We start from the raw sequence: 21,621 nt of genomic DNA on the forward strand, positions 1-21,621 counted from the left end.
AAACTAGATGACAGTGATCCCGACAGGACTGCACAACAGAACAAAAATCTGTTGCCCATTGATCAGATTTCCTGTGGTGGACTATATAATCTAGAAATCAAAACAGTTCACAGGTGAAAAGAGAATTATGTAACTATTTTAAAAAAGAACCTACAATGTTTAAAAAAATTATCAAAGGTGATGAACATTTTGTTTTTCCAGGGATTTATAAAAGGAAAAGGTGTTGTTTAGTCCTACTCCATACTACCAAATTGAAAAGAAGTCAACAAATTGCTCAGTGGTCAGCTGTTCTATTTTATACAATTTAAATTATTGGTTTATTACCCTGAAAAATCCAGTAGATGTAACCAGATATCACCTAGAGAAAAAAAAAAAGGCAGATTATTTGAAGAAAAGCATACATTATGTATGAAAATATAATCCGTACGTTGCTCCTTTCCTGTAACCCAGTTGATGTGACAGTGCCATCTACTGAAGTCCCGAAGGATAGGCGTTAGAGGCAGCACTGTCAAAAGCTCTCCCTTGTGCTGACCCTACAGCATATAAGCGTTTCAGCCCAAACCACCTCTCGGAAGCTGAGGCTGACTGCTCTGTCATTACCTTGGTTATTAACTCTGGAGAAATGCATTGTCAAATGCTGCGGATTTAATGCGTGCCTCTTTTCTCAAGGGGGACTCCTGCACCTTCTGCCATTTCAAGTACAGTTTTGATGCTCAGCTCTTTCAACTGGCACAACCATGGTAGGGAGAGGAGAGAATGTGTGGTTTGTTGTGTTTTGAATCCACCTAATATAAGGCAATTCTGTGCCTGAGCTGTAGCTGATTTGCCAGCAGGTAGCAGATACAGTCTGAGATTTCCAGTGTTTGGCGGCCAGGGCTGCTGCATATTCAGAAATCCATAGGCAGGTCTTACAGCCCGGAAGGAAAGGGTAGTGGGGCTGATGTTCACAGAGAAGCACACGGGCCAGTGTTCACGTGCATTCCGTGGGCTTGAGCTCCTCTTCATCCCAGTCAGCTCGTCCACCGCTGATCTCTGTGGGGTTCGGAACAGAGCCTTTAGCAGGCTGTGGAGGTACTGCGCTTGGTGATTCAGGTTTGAGAGATTCTGTTTTCGTGGGCTAATGTATTCACAGACAAAGTTTTACTAAAGGAAATGCACAGGTGAGCCTTAAACATTTATTTAGGGAAATAACTTTATGTTTATTTCAGAGACGATACAGTAGGATCATATGTTGTGAATATGGCTACCCACCCAGCAGGTGCAAGCAGTTGTGAGATCATTCTTTAAACTAGCGGGGGGTAAGTGAATTCCAAAAGGTCAATTACATATGATTAATAATAGAAACATATATTACGTTTTCAGTGGATTTATACCAAGGTAAATTTTGATTCCATGTTTTTTTAAGCCTATACTAAATTTTTCACTGCTTTGTTGAAGGTGGATTTTAGGACAAAGTTCAGCTAAGGGCTCAAACTGAGACGATGAGGTAATTCAGAGACACATCCACATTTCAGGATTTTATCCAAACCAAACCCGAACTCCTAACTCTTTTTCAGTTCTCTTATAGGGGGCGAAGAAAGGAGACCATGAACTGAAAAAAAAAATAAAATAGGAAAATAAAAGCATTTTGATGTTTTGTCCATAGAGATATTAGTTCCTCTTTTTGCAAGCATTTCTTGCAGATCTTGCAAATCCTGAATGGGGCCATTTGCTATGTAAGATCAGTGTCAAAAGCAGTGAAAACTAATCATGGCAGTACATGCTTACGGAATTTCTCAAACAAATGCACCAGTCAAGTCTCCCAGGACGTTGCCTTCTTTGTAACCCAGTTAGATGATACGAAAATATTCCAAACATCAGATTGGTGAATAGAAATGAATGTGTTATGTTTCCGTTTTCAGATACAAAATATCCAAATGCTATTGGCATTAATTTCAAACTGGAAAAACTTGACGTATTTTTAGAATTATAAAACAGTTTTTCCAAATGCAGTTTGTCTATATAGACCTAGCGCTCCATATAGAATAAAAACCAGGGTTTTTACAAAAGCAGATAAATACAATAAAAGTTACTCCTATTTCCTGCTATCTTGTAGCTGTAAAAGAGAGCAATTTATAAAGTGCAGCTGGCTTCAGCAGGGAAAGCTCTGAGCTGTGAAAACAAGCTAACCATCTGAGGGAATGATGTGGGCTCAGAAACAAGATGAAGAACTTTGATGAAATCCACAGGAAATCACTAATTATGGCAGTCACAAAAATAACAAACCAGAATGCTCGCCCTGTCACTTTGTGCAGAGAGGGCTAATGCTGTCACAATGCCGCGCTATATAGTCACACAAAATCGGTTGTGTATACACACAGAGGTATGCGCTGCTCTGTACGTAGATGCTGAAATGCAGAGCTGCTTTCAGATGTGTTTTACTCAGAGATCTTTACAACCAGAACAGTATTTGGATGCTTCATGAGTATTTGTTTAGTAGACAGTACCGCTGCACAAATACTTACAGCAGTTTGTTTTGGTTTGGCTGATGCCATTCTGTGCTTTGTAATAAATTGATTTTAACTAATCCATCTTCTGTTCTAATTTATGAAAAAGCAGTTATTATGGCTTAGGGCAGCAAATTAAATGGCACCAACCCTATTGGATGGTATAAAGCTGAGCTTCTTTACAAAGAAGTATAATCGTTGCCCAGTGACTGTGGTAATACCTAATATCCATCTGGTATCGTCCATAAACAGCTATTTTTAGGGCTGTTACTCAGAATGTGAGAAACTCGCTGCACTTTAAAGGCTCTAGAGTATAACTTCTTGCTGTGCTAAACATCAAAAATCATGTTTATGGAGGCAAGCTCTATGTTTACAGTGGTGGCGTGTGGGAGTCCCACTTCAGAGGAAAAAGGAAACGATGATTGCTCAGTTATCTGGTGCAGAGCTTTGGCAAGAACATCCTCTATTCATGGAACAGCCTTCATTTAAAAGTCCCAGGGTGTTTTTTAGCATTCAAAAACAGTTAAAAGCAGAATCAACCATTAACTGCTACAGTTTTAAAGTAGTTCCAGATTTCGACAAGAAGCTGCAGGCTAATTATTTATCAAATAAACTGACTCTAGTCAGAACGCGGACCTGGTTACGCTCTGTATCAGCTGCACTGTGTGAAGGTTTGATGCAAAATAGGGTGAGGTAAGCGGAAAGACTCCACTCAGCTTCAGTGGGTTTTAGGCAAGGCCTGAGGAGTACAAGATGAAGGAAATGAGAAATGTACGTTACAACCAGCACTATAAATGACAAAGCACTAATCTGCTTCTCCATCTGTGTCTCGCTGAGCTGAGAATTAGAAGCCTTTGAATTTCTGTTGACAGTTTGCCTTTTCCAAGTGTTTTTGGTCTGACATCTAATTTAAACTTCAACAGCTTCTTATGGTAGTGGATATTATTTTAAGACTCGTACACAGAAATTGAATCCAAATTCAAGAAGGAAGATTACGGGTTGTCTTTTAACAGGGAGCTTTTGGGCTGGAGGGAGGTTACAAATGCAGTTTTGCCTTGTGACCGGTTTTATTTAGTACTTGTGCTAAATGTGTTTGCTTAATATCTTGCGTGCAGAGTTTTGCTGATGATGCAAGACTGGCATCATTAATGAAGAGCAGGAAGATGGGATTTGGGTGAATCAGAGTATTAGAAGGGGGGTGAGGAGGCGGGGGCTGAAGTGTAGCAGCAGGAAGGGCCAGCCATGTCTGAAAGGGCCTGGAGAACTTCTGCAGTAAGCTACCAAGATGAGGACAGGGACCGGCAGGCACGCTGTTTGCGGACAGCCCTTTCGAGCTACCAGGTCAGAGCGGCCACGAAAAAGACCAACGTGATCCTGTGACACACTAGGTCAAGTATTTCCTGTGCAAAGATGAAGTGCCTTGTCCGAGGCCCTGGGGAGATCTCCGTGGGGGTGAGCCGCGCCACCCACGCCCCGGAAAGGTGAACTGAAAGTGGCGCAGATGGAGAGACGGGCTGCGGCGGTCCCGCCTGGGCCCGGGAGCAGGAAAGCCTAGGGCGCTCCCTGAGGTACAGCGGGGAGGGCAGAGGAGCTGTCGAAACTCGAGGCCGGCGCTGGCAGAACGGCGAGCTGGCGCAGACCCAAGTTTTTGGCACGACCGGAGGCGGCGAGGGCTAGAGAGGCGAGGCAAGGGCGGCGGCGGGGCGCCAGCTGCAAGATGGAGCACAAGCAACCGCTGAAGGCGCCGCCCCGCCGCGCCGCGCCCCGCGGTCCCGTTAGCGGTTCAGCGCAGCAACCGCCACAGGCAAGAAAACTAACGGAAACTCTTTCGGCGAGGGCTGCGCATGCGCCGCCTCGCTCGCGGAGCCCCTCTCTCGCGGGGCACGCCGGGACTTGTAGTTCGCCCGGGAGAGGCGCCCTGGGCCAGAGCGGAGCGGCGGGACTACACCTCCCGGCAGCTCCCGCGCCACAGCCCGTCCCGGGCGGCTTTGGTGTGTGCGGGGAGCCGTGGCGCTGCGCGGTGGGTGAGATGTGCGCGAGGCAGCTCCGGCCCGGGGGCAGTCGGCGTCTGGCGGGGCCGCAGGTGAGGGCGGCGGGACGGGGGGGGTGCGCGCGCCGCAGCCGGGAGCCGGCGCGCGGGGGGGCGGGGGCCGGGACCGGGCCCGTCGCGCCGGGGAAGGGCGGGGGCGGACTCGGAAAGTTCCTGCAGCGGCGGGAGCGGCGACGTCGTCGCCGCTGACCCCGATGAGGGCCCTGTCCCGGGAGCTGTGAGGGGGCCCCCCGCCGCCCCCTGCGGGGGGAAGCGCCGTCGCGGCGGCAGCTCCGCCCTGGCGCGGGAGTGCTCCGGGGTGGGGGTGACGGGCCGAGGCCACATCATCTCCGGAGAGCGGCGCCGCGGGGAGCTGTGCCGGCAGGGGCGGGTCGCCCAGCGGGGATTTAAACCGGGGCAGGACAGGACGGGGCGGGCGGCTGCCAGCGCCAGCCCGGACGGGGCTGCGTGACCCGCGGCAGACAGGACGCATCCCGCCGCCCCGCCGGCGGCTCCTCCGCTGGTCCCGCCCGGCCCTGCCCGTAGCGGCGGGGAGGCCTCTCGCCTCCCGCAGCCCCAGTCCTGGCACCTGCGGGCGGCGTCGAGGTCCGGCGCCGTGAGCCCGGCAGCTGCGCGGCAGGGGCTGGAGTCCCTCCCGGCGAAAAACGGGGAAGCGACCAGCTCCCGCGGGGGGTAAGACGGGCGAGAGGAGCCGCTTGGAGCGGGGCTCGGAGTCGGTGTCGTGCCTAGCAGGGGGAAAGGAGAGCGAATTAAGTGCCAGATGTTGAAGAAACTGCCTGAGAGCTGCTTGGTTTGGGAGCAGCCCCGAAAGGAAGGGGAGGGTCAGCGCTTCTGTGGCGAGAGCAGGCTGGAAAGTAGGCTGTGAGCTGTGCAGCGGGGACGGGTGGGCTCCCCTCATAGATAGCCCTTGTGTCTCTCGGCTTTTTGAGGCTTACCGGGTTTTTAATAAATATATATGTTAAAATATATATAATCGTAGGATTCAATATGAATTTCAATACACGCTTATTTTGTTTGATGTTCAAAATCAGTTTATCCTGACTACAAGGTGAGCAGTTTCTATGGTTTTCCTTTCTTAGCAAGAGCCATTCTTTCCTACCAAGTAGGAAAAATAAACTTCATTGAAGGCTTATGTGCAAATACACTTGGTATGAAAAGGCTTTGAAAAGGCAAATGCATCATGCTTTTGGTAAATATAATTAACATTCTAATTAGGCAGCTGTAGGTGAGCTTCTGCAGTGTGTTTTCACTGTCTAAATTAAACTTGCTTAATTAATTATTTCCCGTTAATTCTTTCACATCATATGACTTCTTTTTTCTGTTATGTTGGTTAGACATTAAAGGTTTTTAATTCAAATCGACCCCTAAGGCTTGGTATTTGCTGTCTCTGGTATCTGTGAGAAGTGAGGGAGAGAAAAGCAATATGTAGAAAACAGAAATAAGTCATCTTCAAGCAAAGTTGAAGGCACTGTGAAGCTGCTTTCCTCAAATGTTACTGTTGCTGCCCTTGTTCTTATTTATGACCTTCATCTGTATTGTGTTTAGTGTGTTCTTTAAGGCAGAAGTGGTCTTTTTGGATGTGGTTGGTAAATGTTCAGCAACTCTTTGAGTATTTGAACACAACAGTTTGTAGATACCTGTGCAGAAAATTCAGAAGGTATCAATTTGTTCTCTCTTCTGGAGCCTCTGTTAGGAATTTTTATCACAGAACCAAAAGCTTATTTTGCTTCTAGTACTGCAATTCGTGTACCTCTCTTTGCTTATCTACCTTTTAGAATGCAGCGGCAGCGAGGTTTTGAGTTGTTATGCTGGTAAATACCAGGAGTGTGTAATCTATTAAATGGACTGTTTTACCAGTTGCCAGCCTTATTTCTAGTAAGGACAGTGTATATTGTGTGTGATAAACTGTGGCATTCCTTTTCTAAAATGTCATTTAATGTTAGTAATAGTCAATCTGAGATTTTTTTTTTTTGTACATAAGGCAAGGAAAAAATATGTGAGCTTATTTGGTGTCCTGTATGGATCTATGCTCCTTTAAAAACTGTTAGCAATATGTAGTATCTATGTATTTGAACCACTTTTGTATTCACAGCTAACTTTTTCTGTGGCAGAAGTTGCAAAGGGAATCTAAAAATTACTCTTTTTGAGCATTTCAGTTGCTCGTGAAATGCTTGAAGGATCAAATCAGGTAGCACAGCGTTTTGTAACAAGTATTTTGAGCCTGTCCTCATGAAATGATTTATCTTAAAAGCAGCCTTGCTTTATTAATCAGGTGTGTAAGCATTAAATGTTTGTGTTTTTTTTTTTCCAAAGGAACCAATGCTCAATTGTATGATATGCATGTCTTCTTACAGTCAGAGTTTGTGCAAGATGTCCTTCAGTTGTCTTGAATAAAAGTATTAAAATGGTATCCTCAGTACATGCTACGTAGAGGTTTTGTCAGTTTTGACATTATGTTTTTTTGACATTTCAATGCATTTAATAAACTTCCTTCCCTACTCATTAGCTTCTCAGTATACATCTACAGAGCAGAGATGTGATCTACTCCCCTTTTTCTTTCTTTTTTCTTTTTTTTTTACCATCTTAACTGTTAAGTGCTTTGCTCTGCTAAATTACCATTAATTAAAAGATGTGGTAACATGTTGTAGTATTAGGTCTGATTTGTCTCGTCTATCATACAGTGGGAAAACAGTTAAATTCCAGTTGTAAGTACAAAGTGTTACTAACGTAACATATTTGAGTACAAGGAGTTGGTGATCCTGCTGCTTAAAAGTACAGTGTTTATGACATTGCTGTGCAATCTTGTGCATTTTGTGTGAAGTAACAACTCTATCTTTTCCCTTACAGGCAGAGTACAACGTTTCAAAATGCTGGAGATTATCTGGGTGAAGCTAGAGATTACATTTAATGTGATTGTGTCTTCAGACATTCTGCTCCTGCATTTCATGAGCTAAAATATTTTATAAATATGAAATCAGATACCTTCACTGATCTCCAAGTTAACCGTGTCCTGTGAATTCAGAGAAGACTTTCTGAAGGAGGAATAGATTCATCGCATACGCGGACTTCTGTTGTTGATCAAGGATACTTTTTTTTTTCATTCTCAAAGGCTATCTATATGAAGACGAGTCTGCATTTAAGATACAATTTGTGGAATTAGGTGAATGAGGATACTTTTAATGAGTTACCAACATTTATTTCCATCTGTGTTTCCAGCTTTTTTTTTTGTTTGTTTTTTAGTACATAAAAATGAAGGAGAAGTATAAAACAGCAGAGCTGATGTATTTCTGTGAGGTCTTTATGTAAGCTTCTGTTGTCTGGACGTGGTGCTAAAGGACAGGCAATCTGCTTTTGATCAGCTGATTGTAACTGCAGAAAGAGAACCTTTAATTTAAAGTAACTTACAGCTGAAATTGTTTTACTCTTTGGCTTGCACAGAATGAAAGGGAAAATTAAGTTTTACTGGTCAGGGGTGTTTTACTGAACTAAGAAAGGGAAAGTTACATTATCCTTGTTTTCATTTCAAACCAAGAACTGACAACGTATTTTTCTTAGAATTTGACTACTAGGGAGATCTTGACAGAGTAAAGCAAGTCAGATGTCAGCAAACAACTCTTCTCCCCCATCCTTACAGAAGTTTTCCCCACCTACGTGTCATGCTGCTGCACCACAAACCCCAACTTTGTCTTCAAGCCCGCAGTCGGGACTCTCCAGTCGACTCTCCAATGGCAGTTTCAGTACCCAGAGCCTCACCAACTCCCGGGGCTCTATGCATGGTGTCTCCTTCCTTCTGCAGATCGGTCTCACTCGAGAGACTGTCACCATTGAAGCTCAGGACCTGTCCCTCTCTGCTGTTAAAGACCTTGTGTGCTCTATAGTTTACCAGAAGGTATGGTATAACACTACTGGGCTGTGCTGATGGCAATGGTTGTTTTACAGACTGCTAGTAATAACAATGTGTGACTGGACTATGCCAAGAAGTTTGGTATAGTGACAAAAATCCATGTTAGATGGTTGTAGTTGTGCACAAAGAAATTTTGTGAACTCCCAAGATAGAAGCTTCTAACTTAAAAGGAGTAAATTCTCCTTTTACTTTTTTGCTTGTGAAAGAAGATGTAGTAGTAAATTTTCTGCAAGAATCAGTTTTCACAATATGGAGAATATTTGTTTTCCTTTCAGTGATTGTCACTGATATTTAGGTTTTTACTAGTATGTGCTTACTACTGTTAAGGAGTATTCTTGGGACAGTATAGTCAGTCGTAATGAAAGGACCAATTGTGGCTACAGAAGTGCACTGCAGGCCTGCAGAGTTGCATGATACTAGCTTTTCTTTTTGTTTCTAGTTAATTATTAAAACCCCCACCAAACAGCTAATACTGTCCTAGTATTGTTTTTCCATATAAAGAATACGTGTGTTACTCTTTTATGAGAGGACTATTATCAGCACAATTTCTATTAAGAGAGGGTCAACCAAGAAATAAAAAAAATCTTAGTGTACTTTTCAAAGGTGTCTTGGTTAAGCTATTGCACATTCTGACTCTCTAGGAAGGAAATAACAGTGATCTTGCTGTCTTTGGATTTAAGTTTTATCTTTATTTGGGTTAGGTAGGTTAGATTCTACTAAGCAACCTGAAAAGTAGTTGGCATTGTTTGATAAAATAATTAAGAAATAATTGCTCTTTTCCCTCAAAGCCAGGGGTGGGTGAGAGGGAGGGAGTTGAAGGTAGATTATGTGAATTGTTTTCTCCATGTCATTGTTTGAATTGTTTTCTCCATGTCTTTTGTTGTTGTGATTGGTATTTATGATTGATTAGTTTTATTAGATGGTTCTTTTTCACTTAATTGCTTGAAAGAAAGTAAATGCGAACATTATATGAACTCTCATTTGCATATGCTTGTGTGTCTTTTGTCCCGTCTCACAACTTCACTGCATCTTTCATATTTTTACAAACTAGCTGTCAAGCAAGGTGATTTTGTAATAACTTTATGGGCTACCAAAATGTAGTTCAGCATGTTAGCTCTCCTCTGAAGAGACGAGTTATTTGGGTCAAGTTTTTTTTTCGTGCCATGCATGTTAGGTGCGCTTCTTCGCAGCCATTTTAGGGGCTGCTTTTTCTTTCTGTATCAACTCCTTTTTGCATCTGCATATTTCCTGTCTTCTGTCTTAAAGAAAGATGAAAACATTCACACTTATTTTTCTTTTTCCTTTCTGTTCTTTTGGCAGGCTCAGCTAAACGTTTAGCTCATGTTCTTGCTGTAGCTCAAGAAACTTTTTATACTGAGCCTAATCTACTGCAAAACTGATGAGGATTTCATGATCCGTTTTCTTCTTTTGTCTGGCTTTGGTTCAATTTATGCTCTGCTGCAGCTGATGCTACCAGTAAATGACTGCTCAGTGAGAACATGTTTGCAGGCAGCAAACTGATCAGGAAACAACCTTATGTGTGGGGGATTCATCTTTCATAAGTAGTTTTGCAGCCAGTGCACAAGTGGCAGCATCTTCCCTCCAGCCTCTATTTGACAGCAATGTGTCCTGCCTTGACTTTTTTTCTCTTAGAGCTGGTGACTGTTGCAAGCATATTAAATATTCTAGTATTAATATATAGAGAATTTTATATTTATGTAAAAACTGTAAACTCTGCTGTTCTGTTTACTGTTGTGCATATGGCTGCCTGTTTTTTTTCCAGTTGAAAGCTTTGAAGCTACTGAGCATGCCTTTTGCAATTCAACAGTATTAAAGCTTCCCTTTCCCTCTGGTATTTCACAGCCTGCTAAAACTGTCTTTTCTTGACCAGTTCCTTGGTCTCAACTTCAGGGTACTGTAGAGTTTGTTCTTGTGATAGTTCTGTAGTTAGCAGTATCTGTTTACTGTTGTGTTTCTTTAATGAAAAAGGACAAATAGGGTTTTTGTTTTTTTTTTTACTTGGAATCATTTGTAGCTTTTCTTCTTATTTGAGTGGTATCTTTACTAGAATTAAATGGAAGTTTCCTTACCTATTTTTAATAGTGCTTTTAAATCACATTTCAGACTTGTATTTCTCTGCAAATCTGCAACAAAAAAAAGTTTCAGGTGTTCTTGCTCATTTACTTGGGAGCTTGAACTGCCTGCTTAACTCTATTTGAGGCTATAACTAGCTTATCAAAAATGTTGATTAGGACTTAGAGCAGAATCTTGAGGAGGTTGGATTTTAACCTTTATAAAAGTACTTATAGCATCCTCAGAAGTCTTCAGAAAAATAACTTATGCCTTACCTTTATTTCTTTTAGGGAAAATGAATCAATTGTGGGGGAAACAATCCTGCAAAAGCCTGTGTAGGAGAGCAATTTAGTTAGGAAATAAGTACTGTGTTTACTTAATGCATTTTCATAGAGCTTTCTGTATTGCCAGTCTTACTGTGTTATTGATGGTCAGCTGTGCTTCCTGCTTCAGACACTGCTGTTCGGTGTAGCCTGTTCAGGTTTTGCAGAAGGGTAATTAAAAGTAACAGCAGAACTGAAACTAAAGAGGCATATGTCTGCAAGGAGAGTGAGATGAGTAATGCAAATATTTGATGTGTCTCTTAGCTCTGTTAATGTTCTAAACATCAGGAGAGGAGCAAAAACTTTTTTCAGGTTTGAAGTTAAATTCAGGGAGTACTATGTTAGGGGTATTGAATATTGGAATGCTTAATAGAAGTCCTTAGAAAACCCAAACTTTAGACTTTATAGGGATGCTTCAAAAGATTCTTGGTTATATTCTCCATCTGTCTTCTCTGTTCATTTCTTATCTAGAATGCTGTATATTAAAGTACCAGACATTCAGTTCTCAGGGGGAATCTGAAGAGGAACCAAAGCATGAACAGATATGACTGCTGGAATAGAGGGAGTGTATTTAGAAACAGAAAAAAAGTGTAGCATAAGTTGTAGATGGACACTGTGTGTCCTTGTGCAATGATCAGATATTACAGAGGCAAGTTTTTAATCTTGTTTAAAATACTGTTTCTTCGTTCCTCACATGAGGACACAAAGTAGAACATAGGGTTTATTAGCTTAAAACTAGAAGCTTGCATGTGGTGATGCCTCACTGCCTGCAAACTGAGAATTATGTAGAACAGCATGCTATAAATGCTTTATTCCAGCTTGTTTATTTTGTTCTAGTTAAACTAATAGCTATAAATGTTCTGTGCTATTACTTTTATAGTATCAATACCTGCAAGATTTATCATAACTCTTTTCTTAAACTTTTTAAAAATGATTCTGAAACTTCCCTTATCTACCTCTTTCCTCTACAAACCTGTCCTTCATCCTTTTCATTTTCAGTCATAATCAACATCCTCCTCCTTTGCATACGTTTCCTCCAATGGCTTTGCTACATTTTGGTCTGAAATAGGCCAGTTGCCCTCCTACTTTAGGGTGTTTGCCTGAAATTCTCCTGATCCTTTCTAACTGTTGCCTTCTCTTTGATTTGAGTACTGATATGCTCTTTACCTGTACAGTCTGTTTCTTAATCCTCCAAACTAGTTTTTCTTTTTCCACTTCACTGAACCCACAAAAATGGTAACCACTTAGCAAAGTCAAAGGGGTATTTCTTATGTCTTACTGATTAACAAATCTCTCTCAGATTTTTTTTTTCTCTTGTATTTTCATAACACTGTGCTCTCATATGTCTTAAATTTAAACAAGGAGAAGAAAAAAGCCAAACCAAACTTATTTTCTCACTCTCTTCCTCCTCTCTGCACTTATATATTTCTGGTGTTTCATTCATATTTGCTGCACTTGTTTCCTGTCTATTTATCTTTTTCTTATAAAATTTGATCCCGACTAGTATTTTTTGGTCTATCTTGTGTCTTATTTGACCTTGAAAAATATTTTTTCCTTCTGTGGCCTGCCTCTTTCAGGATTGTTCTTAAACCTTCTCCAACAATGTTTACAATTCTGCTGTTGCTGAACTCTTCCATATGTATTATGTGGGGGTTTTTTCCATTTCTTTCTTTGAAGTAGTGTCAAAATTGTCTTGCTTATGTATAGGCCTGAAACCCTTATCTAGCACCTGTTGGTTTCATCTTAATTTCTGTAACTCTTGTGTTTGGTGTCTTTGCTTTTGCTAGCAATAATATTTTTGTTGTCTTAATTTTTCTTCCTCCTAACATGATCGCTCTTTTTCAACTACACGTGTAATTGTCTGTCTCTCAACAGCAAATTCATGATTGTGTATAATCTCATTTCTACTTGATTACTGTCTGTCTTTGTGTGTCTTTGTTCTTTCGTATTATTTTTTGGCTATTTTTTCCATGTTGGGTTTTCTGGTCATCTTTCTCTGTAGGCAGAGTCCTTAAGGTGTCATTTACCTTAAATGTTGTCTCCTCTCCCGATAGTACTTATGCTTTCTTACTGGTATGAATTCCCTGATTGTTTCCAGCCACATTATGCTGATTTGGCTTGCCTGAATTCAGGCCTTACACAGGTACTTAACATGTACACACTCATATTTATTTTTTCAAGACTCTGAACTGTGTAAGGTGTTGAGAACACAATCACTGGAAATATAGCTGTGTTTAAAAGGAGTTAAATTTTGTGTATTTTGCCTGCTTGTGAATCTGTCTACTGTTTCTATAGTTTCATGTTTTTATAACTGTTGTAGTCCTGGTACATTGTATTCCCTGATCAATAATTTGAATAATCTGAATTGAATGTGATCCTATCTGTATGCACTTTTTTGATAGTCCTGCCTACTATTTTAATTAGACTAGGTGGGATTTCATTTTTGATAATTCGTATATGACTGAAGTCTTTGGCTAGTTTTCCAAACAATCCAGTTTCCTTTGAAGATGAAGTAGACAGGGAGGCAAGGGGGAGGGAGATGTGTTCAAACATTTTGCTTTGATAATCAGGGGGAAGAAAAAGCGTGACATGAAGAACACACAAATACATCTGTAGAATTGTCTAACCAAGTGACGATTAACTGTATACCTGTATTATTCGTATACCTAGGAACTCAAGTTTTAATGGGGCTGAATTAAAGTAGTTTAGATAGCTAGCTCTTCAGTGAGGACTGCTGAAAGGGAAAAAGGTGTTTATTTTAAAATACTTTAAATTGTCATGTTGTGAAAAGAACAAAACGTGGAATGAATATGAGCTATCTTCAAAGGTTTGGACACTGTCATGGTAATGGGGAACTATCTAACCAAATTGTGGCAGAGGTGTTGACTTGAAGCTTAATATGATTTCTCAAGTGTTAACAGATGTTTTACTAATAAAATACTGAGAAGTAAAAGACTCTTATTACAAGGATCATATTACAATCCATCCATTTTACAAATCTATCTGTACAACTCTTGCTGTAACAGCTTAATTTAGGTAATAAATAGGTAACAGTACCGCAACCATCCTTCTGGGTTTTTCTCCAGGTTAAGCTTGTAATAGTTCATGGTGCTTATTTTTGAATGGCTCTAAAACTAATGCAAATCACATTTTGTATTCATCAGCTGTGCTCAGATCTTTTCTGCCCCTGTTGGTCTGCCTTCTTGACTTATCTGCTTTCTTCGTATGAGCTAAATAAGGCAGCAGAATAACAGTATGAGAAGCAAACATGCCTGTGAGAAGATGGGAGCTGAGGAGTACTGAGGGTATGGAGCTGGTATATGTGGGGCAGATTAGCATTTCCAGCATGGTAATAGGTTTGTATGCTGGAAAACCTAGCCAAGCAGTAGTCCAAGTGTGTCTGTACTGAGGCATCTGGTGAGAGACAGATCTCATGCAACATGTTTAAAGCTGATTTGCTGTGTGATAATGTGATTTGGCACACGATTCTAAAGAGTGGGAGTGAATAGCTGGGTAGGGATGCAGGATAATAGATTGGAGTGATTTCAGTGAACGAAGAGAATTTCCAAGGTAATGGGTGTTTTGCACCATTAGACTTTGGAATTAACTTTCAGTGGTTTGAAGCATTTGTTTTGAGTTATGATGGGTCATGAGATATTGGACCTTGAAACAATATCCGCCTACGCTTTTCCCTAGTGTGAATTTTTGGCGACTGGTCCAGAACTTTGTAAAGTAAGTCCTGGAACTGGAAGTAGATGGATTTTTCAGTTACTGCCAAGATAGAAAGAAGCCTCAGTTGTGTTTCGCTCCAGCAATGCTGGCTGCTGTGTGTTGAGTTCTTCTGGGTAAAAAGAACGGTGTAATGCACTATCAATTAAAACTAGACATAATGTAATACTTATGGTATAAGCATTCTAGATAACACCAATTGTTTTTCTCTATGTAACTGCAATAATGCACTAGTAGTGCTACTTGTGCTAGTACCACCCAAGTACAATGGATTGCATACATTCTTTACATAAGTTGATGGTATTGGTGTACCAGAGATTAATTTTGGCACAGTGTGTTGCATACATAGACTTCCCGCAAGTGGTTTCCTGTAGTTAGATGCTCTTTTGGAACTGTTAACACTGGGAACAGTCTCCTTTTTGCTTTTAGGAAATATAGTAATACTGGGATTAGCAGTTTATATGTTCTGAGTCACTGTGCAGATACTTTGGGCTTTTATGCAGGAAAGTAATAGCTGTATAATCCTGTAAGATAAAACAGGCTTTAAAAAATTCTGCTTCGAGTTTTGTTTTCAAGTTTACGTTATGAGCTCTTAACACTTCAAAGGAACTGGATAGTGTTCTTCCTTAACAGCTTCATGTAATTGAGCAGAAGGAAGGCTATAAAAGCTGTGCTTTGCTGCAGTACGAGAGAGACAAATTTGGTAGTGTACAACTTGAACATAGTTGAAGCTTTGTGCAAAAATTCTGTTAAAAGATACCACTTGAAATAAAAACCTTGTTAATCGATGAGGTTATTCTTGGCCAGCAGTCCGCACATAGTCTTCTGGCTAAGGTGCTAGCAAGGAATGCTGTATTCCCGAATGTACTGGGGAGTGGAAGAGAGAGCAGGGCGCTGCGCGTCTGTAAGGAGCCAAGCTGTTTGCACAGCTTACCCGTCGAAGCCTGGCCGTGTGCCTTAGACATGGGCTCTGACGGGCCACCTGCAGCTCATCAGGGCCAGCCGTGCAGAGGGCAGCCAGCCAGCACTTCCATTGCTTGGGTGCACAGGACTGTACTGGGGGCAGAGGAGAGTAATCTGAGCTGAAGTGTGTGGAAAGGAGCAGTCAGAGAGGCATCCTTGTGTTAGGGTCTGTTCTTTTATAACAGGGAAATCATGGGGGTGGGGGTGTGCCTGTAAGGAAAGGGCAGGACTTATTCATCAAACTTGAAAAGTTTTGGGACGATTGAATCCGACAGCCTCCTGGCAGAGATGAGGGTGCTACAGCTCTGTGCCCCAGGTCCAGCCAGGTTTGAGACTGACCACATATTCCCAGTAGGCATAGGCACTCGGATGCAGGTGTGCAACACATGCATATACATACCGTGGATACACAGAGCACCTACGTGAACACAAACAGCACCAGTAGTCTCATACTGTACCCTTCTCTGGTGGTTCTGGATGAAGGTCTGTTAGTGGGAACACACACACACTCCCACCCAGCAAAACAACAACAAAGTGGATGTCTCCAGCAGCTGGGCTCGGGCACGCTCTGCCCAGTAGCAGCTGCTGGCTCTTGGTGTTTACAGTTGCTGGCACCTTGATATTCCAGCTCTTTATTTCTCTGTCTGGTCTCTCCAGTTGCTGGCACCACAGGCAAGTGGGTCCTCTGACCTGTAGTCTGGCTCCAGTTGCTGGCCCTCAGACCCCCCTATACACACGCATATGTGCTCAGAATGAGAACCCATCATCCAGGAAATTAATTAGAAATGAAATTTAATGAAAAGATAGGACAGATGGTGCTTATCAGGCGCAGGGCATGGCCAGACAATTGTTCTGACAAGCCCCTGTTTACAGGTGACCAGCCTTTTTTGTCTTCTTATCCCTCTATTTTTTCCCCATGTTTGTTTCTCCCTGAATCACCTCTTTTCTTGCCTTTGGTTCCTTCCATAAATATCCCATAATACTGGTACAATCCTAATGCCCCAGCATCTTATAATGTGGGCCATACCATTGGACAGCAAACCCTCTCAGTCCAAAAGATGCTCTGGTGCGGACTTATCTTGATGGGTTTTATGGCTGGAAACTGGGGCTGAGGCTCTCCTGTGACAGCCCTGGGAGGGGCCTGGACAGGGTATCCTTTCCTCAGAGTTCTTAATTTGGGTTCCCTACCTAACCTTGTGCCTCTCTGCTCCTCTGGCATGTGGAGATGGGCCTGTGATGGGCCTGTGATGAGCCGGGCAGGGTGTTGTATGGGCTGCCCGACCTTCGTTTTTCCTCTGTGCTCCTTTGTGGACATCCAGAGAAGCACCTGACCTAACAGGCAGGACAGTTAAGGGAGATGTTGCAAGGTTCCTCAGCTATGCTTGTCCCAGTTGTGGATTCAGAAAAACCTTGGAGCAACTGCAACTCTATTACCAATGAAGAAGTTCTCTCTAACACTTCTAGTTTTTGGTATTCTTGTTTCAGAAATGGAGATTAGGCATGCACAATGCATAGAAAAATGTGTCCTGGATGAAGTCTGTCACACATTTACAGAAACTGTATACAGAGTCTGCGTTTAATGATAGACTTACTGCAATAAATACGAGCGTAGACTATTGTTAGTCTTGTTGGGCCTGGGCTTGTGATTCTGCGTCTTAGTCTAGAAGCTACTGATGAAGCTGAAGCTTGTAAATAGAGGAATTATCTCTTATGAAGTTAAATATTACAGTTACAAAACCAGACAACCTTTCACAGTCATTTAATCCATCAGTATGTGTATTTGTTTTGAGAGAAGGTGGCAGTAAAACATGTCACTACAGTATCATAAGCATTCTTAAAAGATCAATTTAATTAAGGTAGAACCAAACGAGCATGTTGATGTCAACAGTTCTCGCAATCTACAATAAATAATTTTATTTTCTTTACAATACATTTATTCCGTAGAGATTAATTTAGCCTTTGCCTGGAATTTATTTGAAAACCAAATCTTAATTATAGGCATTACACTGTTATTTACAAACTTTGGAATTAATGTTGATGTTACTTTCTAAGGAATGTAATGTCTCATATTTTTAATGATTATACTTGCTGTCACACAGAGGATTTGAGTATTCATCTGTAACTTTTGTTTATTGTGTTAGCTAATGCTTTTTAGTCATCAAAATCAATGTGGTATGTTTAAAACATTTTAATAAATCCAAGATTTGTACATGAGACCGAGTAAATGGTACACATGGTAAATACATATGGTCATAGCATTTAAATTAAGTGCTTCTTGGTATGTGATTGTGACCTCTGGTTACTGGAGTGGGGGAGATGTTCTGGCAGCTGCTTGATAGGTTTATGGTCTCAAAGAATGAAAAAAGAGAGAAACAAAGACATATTTCTATCAAAAGAAGGAGACTTAAACCTGTGAAATATCTTAGAGGTTCCTTAAAATCTGTGGTTTGGTGGTGATTCTGTGAACTTAATACAAAGAGGCAATAGTTCATACTGATTCTCTGAATCATCAGTTGTCCCTCCTGGCAGATGAATTAATATCAGCATTAATAAAAGCGTCATATTTATCTGCAGGCAGATACATACCATATTCACGTTGATTTTCTCTCCCTTTTGTTGGAATTAAGTTTGTCAGGACCATGATGCAATTGATGTACTATAAATAGAAATTATCTATTGATTGTAACATCGATGTGGTAGCTTCCTCTTTTTGTTACTTGCATTAAGATGTGATACCTGGCTAAACAGTGTATATAGTATCAAAGGAATAAAACCTCACAGCACTTATTTAAAAAATGTAAATATAACTTGGGTTTTTTGTTAATTGAGGCACGGTGGAATTTGAAGTTAGAACTTAAAGCAGGTTTATACACTGTTTTAGGTATGAAGAACTGTCAGTTCCTGTGGAAGAATTACTAGTGTGCTGTGTCTATGCATGTTCTGAATACAAATTCAAGTTCTGTGCATACTTGCAGAGATACTGAGATGCACGTTTGGGCAGCACAGCTAATTCTCAAGCTTTTTATTTGCTTTCCTAATAATCTTTGGGAGATTGGAAAACTGTAATTTTCAGAATATTCATGGATATTTGCTATTTATCAAGATGAATGAGCAGATGGTATACTGAAATAAAGTATGATAAGAGAGGAGCTCTTACAGGTAATTCCAGATGACCTAAGGGATTTTAAGCAATAGCATTTTATTGTATAAAGGTTTAAAAAGCATCTGGTCTAGGACAATAGAGTGCTACTGTCATATCTGTACCATCATGGCTACTGTACAGAATACTAGAGAGTATCAAATTTATCTAGGGAAACTAAGAGTGAGTTGGGAGACAGAGGAAGCAGCCTACTGCTTTGGCATCAGCCCAGTAAATCAGTTTCTTGTTGCTGCGGATTAAATATCTACTGGTGTCCGAATATTTTTTCAGGTCCATCTTTTGCTTTTGCATGGGTTAAATGGCACAAATTCTGCCTCTCTTTCTGACTGTCCAAGTAGATAGTATGCTTTCCAGAACATGAGGATTCTTCTGTTTTATGTGTAATGTAAATGTGTAGGGTGTGCACACCAAAACAGAGAAGGCTAACTTAATATTTTGGCTAAAATTGCTACCGGAAAGAGGAAATTATTTTTTCTCTGAATGGGAAGGGAGTGTGAAAACAATGGGCGTGACGGATACCTTCATTATGTCTTTGATTTGGTACAAACAAGTCTTTGACTACTTTAGTTAAGGACAATTAATACACTACAAGCTTCATGCAGTTTAGACCCTGTTTCTTATTGACTGTGCAAGATCTAAATTACCAAACTGTAGTCTGTTACCTAATCAATTGAAAATTTGTTATGTGCTTTTCTATATTTTTTCCCCACATTCTTCTTGTTTTCTTCTGTGGCGCACTTCTGTGTGTGTGTTCCCACCTTGAGTTTGAATTCTGGTTTGAACAAAAAAGCTGAAGGAGCTTGTTGATTGGTACTCATTTCTCTGGGGTCTATTCCTGCTCTTTTCCTCTGTGAACCCTCTGTTTACTTTTAAGCTTTTCATTTTAAGAAGTTTTACTCACACTTGACAATATTTTGAAGAGTGGAGAAAATACAGAATAAGAAAGCTATTTTCAATGAAGTGTCATGGAGAAATGGTGTGTTACTTAGTGTATCTATTCCCTATATGGATTTGCAATACTATCTTCTGTCTTTGGGGTGAATTGAGTTTTCCTCTTCTTGCATCTGCAAATCTAAACTGTTGTAAAACAATGACATGGAGCCTCTCTTGGCTTGCCCCCAAGAAAAGCGTGGCAGGTGCTGCTGGAATGTCTTGAGCTGAATACCTACCTGCCTGACCAGAACGTCTGTGAAATAAGAATTACAGAATTCTAATTCGGTGATATCCGAGTTAGATCTACATTGGCTTTCAGGTGCCAGACTGATTATGTAGGTCTGAGAGATAGATTAAAAACCCAAAGAAACAAAAACCCTAACATTTTTTCTTTTCAGGTTTGAAAAAAAGGTATCACTGTTAGTGGGGAGAAACAGGGAAGAAGTTGGTATTGATGAGTTTTATTTGGTGGGGGTTTTTTTTGCTTTTTTTTTTAACCTTTTTATGCTACGTTTCAGTTCAGAAAATGCTTCCATTCCTCAGAGATGGACAGATCAATTTTGTTTCCATGGAACTCTTAAAACACTCAAAACACTGAAGTTCTGTAGCTGTTATTAAAAACATTTATGGATAAGATTATCAAAAAGCATGTGTTAATTTAGAGTTTGCTTTCTATTGCAGTTCCCAGAGTGTGGTTTCTTTGGCATGTATGACAAAATTCTCCTCTTCCGTCATGACCTGAACTCAGATAATATTTTGCAACGGATTACATCAGCAGAAGAGATACATGAGGGAGATCTTGTTGAGGTTGTACTCTCTGGTAGGTATTGTTGTAACAGTGGAACAGCGCTTTATTCAGTAGATTAAAAGAAAATAGGACTTTATGGAACATTATTATCATGCTTGCCTTGGCTCTTTGACTTGAGTCTCACACTGGGTCACTGTTTTTGGGTAGAGGTTTCCAAGAAAATTGAAGTGATACTGATACTTCAGTACTGAGTTTTGTTATTGTTTCTTTGTCATGTTTTAATCTTCTTCACATTTATTATTACAAATAAATCTGAATTCTAAGAACATGAATTTATAATTAAATAATACAAGTTTATTATTATAATTATTGAAACTGAAATGCAGGTAGGATTCAGGATTTGCTCTTCCAACCCTGTTGTTGGCTTTCTTTTGCTTAGATCTTTCTCTTTGTTCTGTAGCTTTGGCCATTGCTGATTTATACTGCTAAAAGGCTTCATATAAATGTACTTACTGAATCATACCTACAAGAACAGAGTCTTAAGGGTTATTGTAATGTTTGAAAACAGTTTCTTTTAAACAATAAAGTTCTTAGTGTGATGGTTATTAACCTGTAGTAGTCTTCAATAACGAGGATAAAAAAATCACCCAAACCCGAACTGATTTGAATTGTAGGTATTGCATCAATACCCTGCCAAATTCAACCAAAAGCCAGCTGTAGTTAAACTACAAATACCAGTTGGACTGGTATCAAGCAGTTCTTTCAGACTTTGAGGACTAAGTGCCTGACAGAGGTTACATTCTAGAAAGAGAGATCTCTTGGCTGCCATGGGATTAGATTTGTAAATTGGATCAATAAAGTGTGATTTCCAGAGTCATAAGGCTGAGTTCTTTGGCTGCATTTCAGGACCTCTGTTTTAGGCATGTCTAGGATGTTCAGTAGTTGATCATCTTGGTTTGAGCTTTTAATTACTTCTGGTGAGCGGCATAGTTGCAAAATCTGTTGTGTGTGCCTCTTTTTGACAATGTCTGACCATTTCCGTATGAACAGACCAGCAGAAACTGAGGCATTTTGAAGACATGTAAATCTCTGTCAGTGGGGTTTTAAAACTGAGGTATGAAAATCTGAATATGAAGTCTTAGTACATATTTGTTCAAGGAATAGTAACCATCAGAGCAAGGTAAAGTTGGTGTAAAATACCACTTTTTTTCAGCCCAAAGAAACAAGACAAAAATTCATTTAAATATATCAA

At 40.7% G+C, this 21,621-nt stretch overlaps 1 protein-coding gene across 6 annotated transcripts in view; it reads left to right on the plus strand.

Moving 5' to 3' along the window:
- Window positions 1-3,908: 3,908 nt before the first annotated feature.
- Window positions 3,909-21,621, plus strand: part of PRKD3 (protein kinase D3) — a 47,038-nt gene continuing 29,325 nt past the window's right edge. The window contains exons 1-4 of one of the 6 annotated variants that reach the window (XM_075748851.1): window positions 4,392-4,569; window positions 7,384-7,696; window positions 8,171-8,425; window positions 20,303-20,441. In XM_075748851.1, the coding sequence (XP_075604966.1) occupies window positions 8,306-8,425; window positions 20,303-20,441 (259 nt within the window). In that variant the 5' untranslated portion in view covers window positions 4,392-4,569; window positions 7,384-7,696; window positions 8,171-8,305. Of the gene's footprint in view, window positions 4,291-4,391; window positions 4,570-5,720; window positions 6,194-7,383; window positions 8,426-20,302; window positions 20,442-21,621 lie in introns of those variants that run through there. The other 5 variants (XM_075748846.1, XM_075748847.1, XM_075748845.1 and 2 more) reach the window with 5 other exon arrangements.

The sequence above is a fragment of the Balearica regulorum genome, chromosome 3 (assembly GCF_011004875.1).
Source record: "Balearica regulorum gibbericeps isolate bBalReg1 chromosome 3, bBalReg1.pri, whole genome shotgun sequence".
NCBI classification, from domain to species: Eukaryota; Metazoa; Chordata; class Aves; order Gruiformes; family Gruidae; genus Balearica; species Balearica regulorum.